Source organism: Catharus ustulatus, chromosome Z (assembly GCF_009819885.2).
Source record: "Catharus ustulatus isolate bCatUst1 chromosome Z, bCatUst1.pri.v2, whole genome shotgun sequence".
Lineage (NCBI taxonomy): Eukaryota > Metazoa > Chordata > Aves > Passeriformes > Turdidae > Catharus > Catharus ustulatus.
The window spans coordinates 67,175,240-67,184,205 of record NC_046262.2 but is presented as its reverse complement, the minus strand read 5'-3'; the positions used below and the strand labels follow the sequence as shown (position 1 = coordinate 67,184,205).

Genomic DNA, 8,966 nt, shown 5'->3' with positions numbered 1-8,966 from the left:
ACCACATGGTATTGGATATATCGGAAATCAAAACTCTACCAACTTACTACCAGTTGTGCGATTGCTTTACAGATGCTTTTCCTGTAAATAGTGCCTTCATACCAAGAAGATGTTGCAATACCATGTTTTACGTAATTACCCAAGTATAACCCAAGTATCCTTAAAATGTACAGTGTTGAAGTATCATACTAAATACTAGGAACACTGTAAACACATTTTATTTTTTCACTGAAGTTTACACAAAACATGTTGATTTTGTTTTTTAAATTCTCAACACAGAAGGCAGTAGTTTGGCTTTTTATTGGTAAACAATAAATCATCTCCTCAATTAAAATCAAGTTCTCACAATTCTGAGAAGTCCACAGTGGCTATATTTACTTACAATTTAATATCAGAAGAATAAAATAACATTCCAGATTACTGTAAAAAAAAAGTGTATACCACACTTAATGGCATACAAGATTTGTAATAAGCAAAAAATACCCTGTTTTACAAGTAATCTCCCTTCCAAATAGGTTTTTACTTTAGTGCAGTTAGTACTCTCTCTCCATAGGCTATATATTGAGAATGTCCATATACAAAAAGATGCAACAAATTGATACATCACTTATTGCAAGATATTAAGGATGCCATAAAATTCCCACATTAAATTAGTTCTCCCCCACTTGCATACCCTCTTGCTTCTCATTTCTCCCATGAAGCAGTCTCCTTCTCTGGTTCTAAGATTAAGTTCTTTCATTGAAAGGCACGTACTTCTCTACAATAGAAGAAACAGATGCATTAATCTGAAATACCCTGTTCCAGGGTTAATTTAGCCTACATTTTTAAAGACCACACATTATGAAAGAGAACCCAGAGAGACACGACATTTTATTATTAAATTTGGCTGGAAAAACTCATAGCTACCGTATTACTGTGAACCATAAACCTGTATTCATTTAACCTTTCCAAGTAGAGAGACAAGTCATTTACAACAATAAAAAAGGACTTACTGTGATGAATATATTTTTGAACTTTCAAGGCTTCTGAGCTCCTACTGAAACTTTGGCAAGTCTTGGTAGCATGGTTATGGAATGTTATAAAAAAAATCGAGGAAATTCTTCTCCTTCTGCATTGCAGCACTGAGCAAGTAGTTTCTGTGTAAAGTCATTCAATGAGGATTGTAAACTATCAGTGTGATATAACTTCGAAAAACAAAGATGTGGTATTAGAATATTGTTCCTCAGCTAGCGTGTATGTAAAGTTGTATCGAGAGAGACCAAATGCTAGAGTTTCACACTTGGGCACTTAATAGTAAAGCCTTGAGCAAAATGGCTAAAAACCTACAGTTTTGGTAAACTGCCCTGAACAGCAGCAGCACGACGACTAGTGACATGGACGATGATGACAGCAGGAATACACTTAAATTGTGTCTATGTTACAGCTGAGGGCACTGGGGACCTTTTTTCATTCAGCTCTGAAAGGAAACTGCAACCCTTGAAAGTAGTAATCTGGACACCAGTATACTAACACTACTATGGTGATTTTTAGGAGAGAAGACACCTTCTCTGCCTAACCCTGCAAAGGGTCTAATACAGTTACCAGCTAACCCAAAATAAGCCTATAGAGATTTCTAATACAGGCATAGTATTTGTAGAGTATTACATTAAAAAAAGCTTGATTGTTTCAAGCAAGAAAAATGAAAGCAGACTGGGTGTCACTACAGTCTTTTAACAGGTCACAAGAAATCAGGAAAAAAGACATATTTTTATATTAAAAAAGTACTTTTATATATATACCAAAATTTGACCACTTTGATGTCAATAACAAATATAAATGAACATGAAGATAAGAATTTCCTGTAACTCTATTCAGATTTTTAGTGCCTCTCCCCTGGGCTACGCTGCCTGAAGGAGGGAGCCCTCGCCTCCCCCCTGAGCCACGGGGATGGCAGCATGGAGCCCCCCCGCCTCTCCCCTGGGCCGTGGGGTGGCAGGTGGGAGCCCCCGCCTTCCCCTCAAGCCGCAGGGATGGCAGCACAGAGCCCCACGCCTCTCCCGTGGGCTGCGCTGCCTGAAGGAGGGAGCCCCTGCCCCTCGCGCTGCCGGCACGGAGCCCACCTCCACCCGCCACTCAGCAGAGTAACCAATTTGTAACAATTGCGCAATCCCGGGTTTTACTGGCAGGTGCTCGGCTTGGCACCTCGGTTTCCAGGGTTGGAAATTTCAGAAAATTTTTCACATATTAGCTGCTCCTGAGTGTAAGCCGCATTTCCAGGGTGGGAGCAAAATTTTAGTCAAAATGGTGCGGCTTATAATCATGAAATTACTGTACTGCAAATGTCAGAAGAAAGTACAATGACATGTCCTGAGAATATGTGAGTATCATTTTCATTAAGTTGTCCTCAGCATCAAGTTGTCTTTGTTTAATTAGGTATTTTGTACTCCCTTTGGTTATTGTGCTTAAGCAGTAACATGAAAACTGATTACTAAGTTTCAGTGCAGATGCAAACAATTCAAAACAAGGGGTAATAAATTATCTTTAAAAGTATATTCCTGATCAAGATTTTAAAAAAATAAATTAATACAAGTACTCTAGTTTTCAAACTATCTTCCCAGCAATGACATATCCTTGCAAAGTCTGAACACCATTTTATCAACCTATTTTATCTATAGAGATTAGTGGAGTGAATTTCATCCTACACCAAACACTATTTCAAAATAAAAAGTAGCTCTTAAAATTTTTAAGAGTTTCTCCCCATGAAAGAGAAACAGGAAGATACCAATATACAAAACCAGAGAAAATTCACCATCTTCACTAAATATAACTGAAGTCCATGTTCTCCTGAGTTCCCAGTATCAAAATAAATTCAATAATTTATGCACATACTTTCAGAGTGCTATTGAAACAACTATTTAGATACTTCTACAATAAAATACTTCAACAAATTTTTCTTCTCTCTCAAAATGAAGTGTTTAGGAAACAGGAAGAAAAATCAGAAATATGCTCCTGAAAGTTATAATTGTGTAATACTGTTTTTAATGATAGTTATATTATCATTTTACTTCTTACTAAAAAACATAGTTGATACTCCTGTAAGCATTTATAAAGAGTACCATGTTAACTGGTCATCAAATACCTCAATATTTAACAAGCATGCTGAATTACAATAGAAGCCAAAAGATTTCAGGAAGACATTGAGGGAATTCCTGTATACAATGTGACAATTACCTATTATATTCTACATATGTGTGTATATATATATTTACATACACACATACATATACACACTGGAACAAGACTTGCAATATAGAGTAATTGTAAATGTCACATAATTCTAAAATACATAAAATACAGAGGAATGCTACATGGAGATATTCTAGCTACTTTAATCTAGTATATGGGGAAGAAAAAACTCAAGAGAGGCTTTGACTTCTGAAAAAAATTTAAATCAGAAAGATTCCCATTAAGGAGACAAAGTTTAACCTTTCTCTTCAAGTTCCAGAACTGTAGTCAAAGTTCCTCCTAATAATGGTAGAACACCTGATTTACTACTCCTTAATACTTTCAATTCATTTGAAGTATCATGTATTGCATTTATCAAACTGTTTTGCTTGAGATTTTAATCTGATTTCACTTTAAATAGTGTGAATCAAATACTTGCTGGAAGAATTAATCTGATCTGTTCTGATATTTGCCAGTAGTCAAGTAGTCTTCACTATGAACTATGACTAGGATAATCCCATCAATTTTTAAACTGCATTTTTGCATGTGCAATGTGATGGCATTACTCAATAAGGAAAAAAATGAAGTGTGAATTGCAAGATTTAAAATTTTAATTAGTAATGTTTTAGGACACTAATGAAAACAGAAGAAAAGTTAAACACAATAAGGAAATACAACAAAATTTTCCTGTATCTACAAAGTTTCAGAGAGCAGCTTAAGAATATCACTCCTTCAGGGCACCAGAAACAAATGAAAAACCTGGTGCAGGATCATCATCAACTAAGTGCTGACCAGTTCAGCATTAAGAAAACAGAATGAAGCAAAGTTGCTTGAAGCAGAATTCATAGGTGAGAATACACAGGAAAAATTGAGGCGGTTTCAAATTAGGAACAAAGAAGAAAAGAGAAAGGTAAAAGCTTGACTTAAAATTAGTTTCAAGACACTATATTTGTAACAAAAATAACCTACCTTCCTCTCCTTTTCTCTGGAACTCACATGTTGAAGACAAATGCTGTTTATCTTCTTGCCCACTAAATTCTTGCCCATTTAAAATTCAAGTGATCTTGACATCCCTTCTCCAACTATGCATATGAAACACAGTAGTGAGCTTTCTCAGAGAAACTGCTTATCACCCACACTCCTTCACTTCTATTGCTGGAAGTACATTTCAGGTTCTAAATACAAACCTTCGAGGATGGCTGGCATCGAAGAGTGTTGTATCATCATCATCATCATCTTGTTCTAATGGGGTCAGCTCCATGTTTTCTATGTTTGTATCCAAAACTCCGTATCTTCGGGTTTTTCTGTTTTGCCTTCTGAGCCTGAAAAGTATTTTAAAACATTCAAGTAATGCAACTTTCTGATCCAATAATGTAAAAATACCACTATGTTGATACATAGTACAAGTTTTCTAAAATTTATGTTAAGTGTACACATCTAGCTCTATTTGGAGCTATTTGGAAGTCAGACAATTCTAAGTGTCAATAGTTTACATGAAATGATTAAGACCAATAAGAGTGTCATCTGTAGTTTTGTACACGATCAATGTAGTAAATACAAAATGGCACTTAGCATCTAAATATAAGAGCCACATAAAAATATATGCAAAAGCATACTTTAACATACTTCTTCTGAGAAGAATTGCCTTGCTACAAATATCTCTATGTGCTCTTACGCATCTGTAAAGAACAGCAGATCAAATCAGGCAGAAACCAAACAAAGCCATCACAAAGTTATAACTTGTAACACAAGTCATGGCTGACACTACTATCATTCGTGAAGCCTTTTATAGACATAAAGTTTTAAAAAATCACCTATAATTACACTTTGGAATAAGACACATCATGTAGAGTCAATGTCTTGTATGCTTCACAAAGCACGGAAGGAAGAGGCAGTGACTCATGTTTCAGGATTAAGGCACAGTTCTTATAACAGATGAGTAAGCTGTCTGCATCTGCTTTTCTCACTCTCCACAGCTTTGCTTGGGTCCCATATGCATCACCCACACAATGAACCATTCCATTTGGCTTTCCAGAACTTCTCCTTAACCCATGGAATAGGCCTTGCTCCAGTCCCAGAACTCAGACCAGTAGCCACACACCAAACATTGTGCAAAAGGCATCTGTTTACAGAATGCTGACAGAGTTCAGTAACTAGCATACAAGGTAGGTGCCTATAAAACATGTTTACAATATTCAGGAGCTTCAACACAGAATATTTCTGAGCTAATAAAAGAAAATATCAATATATTATGATATTATCGTATTGCTATCATATTACATATATTATACTATTTTATGCTGTGTATAGTGATTTTTCTGTCCCATATTTAGACTCCATTTTAACTATCCTGTAAGAGAAAGCAAATACAATACGCTCTAGCCTAGAACATAATAACCCGCTTTTTCATTTAAAGCTAAGGGTAGTACCAAAACCAAAAATTTCAGTTCAAGAGGAAGTCCCTCCCATGTTCTTCATTTATTTCATCTTTTCTTTACTTCTTAATATAGAAAGCAGATGAACACTTCAAAATACCAAGTAGAAAAGAATTCTAAAACTTTTGACATTGTGATAAAAAATAGAGTTGTTTCTGACACATTGTGCCTCTCGGTTTTCACTGAAATAGAAGCTAAGCAATTGAGACTAGGACAAGCATTGTGGATATTCTAGCAGACAAAAAAATATTTTTAACACACCAAAAAAATTAAGAAGAAGCAGTACAAGCTACTCATACAGTCAGTACTTCCGTCAATCTCACTTTACATTTTACGTTTTCCTGTAATTAAAATGGAAACGGGTTACAATGGAAAGTGAGTAGCTACTGTGATTTGAGAATAACCTAAGACAGTCACAGCCAATGTCTAGACTGTTGACAATTTAAAAAAAACTTATCACAAAGTTGGTACAGATTTTAGATTCAAGCAAATCTTGTTGAAAAAGGATACACTAATCACTTGTGACTCAAACCCTTCTCTATATAAGAAGTAGTAAAAAAACTACAGCTACAGGAGTACTGGACATGCTTACACAACATGTATGTATGATCATTGCCATGAACCTAAAACAGTGTCCTGAGTGTTAAAAAAAATAACTTCAGATCTTTAACTCTGTGATTGAAACTCCTCAGTTAGAAGTGACCTACAACTACTACCAAGTCAACTGCCTGATCAATCCAAAATTTAAGGCATGGTATGATGGCTATTATCCAAATGCCTCTCAAACACTGACCCCATTTCTAAGAAGCCTGCTTCCTAACGTCCAATTTATACCTCTTTTGGTGCAACTTCGAACCATTCCCATGCATCCTACAGTTGGATCTCACCAAGAAGGGATAAGAATCTCTCTTGGAGACCTGCTGGGAGCAATGAGGTCACCCCTCAGGCATCATCTTCTCCAAAGCAGACAAACCCAGAGCCCTTGGCCGCTCCTCAAAGAACAGGCCTTCCAGAAGTTTCAGTAGCTTGGCTGCCCAGTCCGTTTGTATTTAAGTGCCTTAGTACGCTTCTTACTGCACAGTCACTCATGGGAATGCTGAATAGTTGGACGATCCCCTCCTTGACTGTCTGCCTGTGCTGTGTGAGCATTGGCTCATATTGAGCTTGCTGTAAACTAGTACCCTGAGATCCCTCTCTGTATGGCTGCTCTGCAGTCACTTCTCTCCCAAGTAAAACTAGTGTCCTGTGTTACCCTGTTCCAGCTGCAGAGTCCACATTTGTTCTTGTTAAATATCCTTCCAGTGGGGATTGCCCACTGCTCCATCTAAATCTGTCTGCAAGGCTTCTTGCACCTTGAGGAGCCAAATGCATCTCCCAGCTTGGTATCACCAGCAAAGCTGATAATGGCACATTCATCTCCTGATTGAGCAGCGCTAGCCTTACAACTGGGCCCTGAGGAGCCAGCTGGATGCACCTCTCCTTACTACAACCTTATGAGACCTGTCATTCAGCTGTCTTTTCTACCAGTGCACCGCAAATTTGCTCACCCCACAGCTGGAGAGCTTGTCCAGAAGGATACTGTGAAGAACACCTTCAAAAGCCTTACTAAAATCCGGAAAGACTACACTCACTTTCTTCCCTTCATCCACTGGACAGGCTACCAGGTAGAAAGTTTGCAAAATATTTTTATGTCTTATAACAAGATATGTCTTCATGTCAAGGAAACCTATCACTTAATGCACTTAATCCTTATGTTTCTCATAACTCTCATGACGACTGCAAAAACATTTCAACTACAAGTTCAAATTCAAAAACATATAATTTACCCATTCCAAATTTCAGAAGCAAGATGCAGCAGAATTACAAAATAATGTGAGAAGACAGCACTCCAGTTGCAAATGCAGAACATCCTACTGCCAAAACCAGAATATCAAGTAATTACCACTCATCCAGAAAATAATGGCAAGAGAAAATAATTTTCCTCTCTAGCTCCTGCAACGACAGACTTTTAATTTATTTATTTATTTATTTTATTGGCATTTGCACTGTAGTACTTACATCTCCAAATCCAACAGACTGGTGTTACAAGACACACTAACATTAAGAAATGCCCTCAGGGCTTTTCAAGAGTGATTTGTAAGATGCATGGAGCAATCAAAATATCCTACTTTACTTGGACTGCACATCTTAGTCTTTCAGCTGCTCTTCTAAATTAAATGATGCAGATACTAAACACAATGAGTGCATCTAAATGTAATGAAAAATACATGGAGAACTTGCTCCATAACTGAGTGCTTTATGCATAATCATACATCCGAGCCTTGCTCTGAAAAATTCAAATTATTAAAGCATGAGAGAGAAAAGTAAAATTACCCAGGACAAAAAATTACAGTGACAAACACTGTACTTAACTGCAAAAGCACAAGGAGTTATGTGGAGAACAGTTTCCACAAGAAACATAAAGGCAACTAAGTAGTAGCAAGCTTTCTTTAGGGGCCCCTTCTTTAAAAAGACACAAAATAAGGTAATTCTACTGTTAAAGAAAGAAAAAAAGAAAGACGTTTCCCGGCAAAATCGGGGAAAAGGACAACTTTAGTAGTTTAGCAAGACAGAAGTTTGCAAACTGGTCAAAAAATTGCTCTGAGAACATACAAAATAAATTTAGGTGGACTGATGCATGCCACAGTGACAAGATCATTCGGAGGGTCCAGGAGGGAGTCAGGAAAGGCCCGACACTTAAGTGTGATTCTCGGTGACGTGAGGGGAGCCCACTGAGATGCTCGCCGCCCACACCGGAGCGGCGGCATCCGGAGCTTCTTAGAGCAGTCGGGTGCTACTCGCCGGCCCCTCAGGAGCCGCGGAGCCGACACGCTACGCAGCCGCGCAACTGCGTCCTCCACGTCCGCGCGCCCGCTCCCCGCCCTCACCGCACGGTCCGGATCACGAAGTAGACGATGAGGGCGGCGCTGGCCAGTACCAGCACGGATAGGGCGCGCTGGGTCATGGGCTGGCCCTGCTCGGGCTGCGCCGACACCTCAGCTCGGCGGCTGCTGCCGCTGCTGTTGCTGCTGCTCCGCGTGGCGGCCCCGCCGACCGCCTTCGTGGAGAGCGGGGAAGCGGTGGCCGTATTTCGGGGACGAGGGCCAGCAGTCTCCCCGCAGCGGGCGGCCTCCAGCAGCACTAGGGACACCAGCAGCGGTCCCACCAGAAGCTGCGGTAGCGCCGGCGGCCGCATCACCCCCTGCCTCCCGCCCAGCACGGGCGCGCAGCGCGGCACAGCCCCACCGCTGTCTGGGCGGCAGCCGGAAGCGGAAGCCCCTCCACTCC

The 8,966-nt window shown here is 39.3% G+C and overlaps 1 protein-coding gene across 2 annotated transcripts; it reads right to left on the bottom strand.

Moving 5' to 3' along the window:
• Positions 1-202: 202 nt before the first annotated feature.
• Positions 203-8,952, bottom strand: FAM174A (family with sequence similarity 174 member A). 2 transcript variants are annotated; one of them, XR_004420694.1, is made up of 4 exons: positions 8,567-8,952; positions 4,392-4,526; positions 4,174-4,286; positions 203-757 (listed from the first exon to the last, which is right to left on the bottom strand). XR_004420694.1 is itself a non-coding variant. In XM_033085027.2 (3 exons), the coding sequence occupies exons 1-3, from the start codon at positions 8,872-8,874 to the stop codon at positions 736-738; spliced, it is 465 nt and encodes a 154-aa protein (XP_032940918.1). In that variant the 5' UTR covers positions 8,875-8,952; the 3' UTR covers positions 285-735. The 2 variants fall into 2 exon arrangements, 1 of the variants encoding a protein (XP_032940918.1); XM_033085027.2 differs by lacking the exon at positions 4,174-4,286 and having other exon boundaries at positions 285-757.
• Positions 8,953-8,966: the final 14 nt, after the last annotated feature.

What these genes read in the sequence shown, in the direction of transcription:
- FAM174A (XM_033085027.2), bottom strand. Translation starts at nt 8,874, where the DNA reads ATGCGGCCGCCGGCGCTACCGCAGCTTCTGGTGGGACCGCTGCTGGTG. An exon ending in TTCGTGATCCGGACCGTGCG is followed by an intron (nt 4,527 to 8,566) that starts GTGAGGGCGGGG and finishes AATACTTTTCAG; the next exon opens with GCTCAGAAGGCAAAACAGAA. An exon ending in GATGCCAGCCATCCTCGAAG is followed by an intron (nt 758 to 4,391) that starts GTTTGTATTTAG and finishes CTTCTATTGTAG; the next exon opens with AGAAGTACGTGCCTTTCAAT.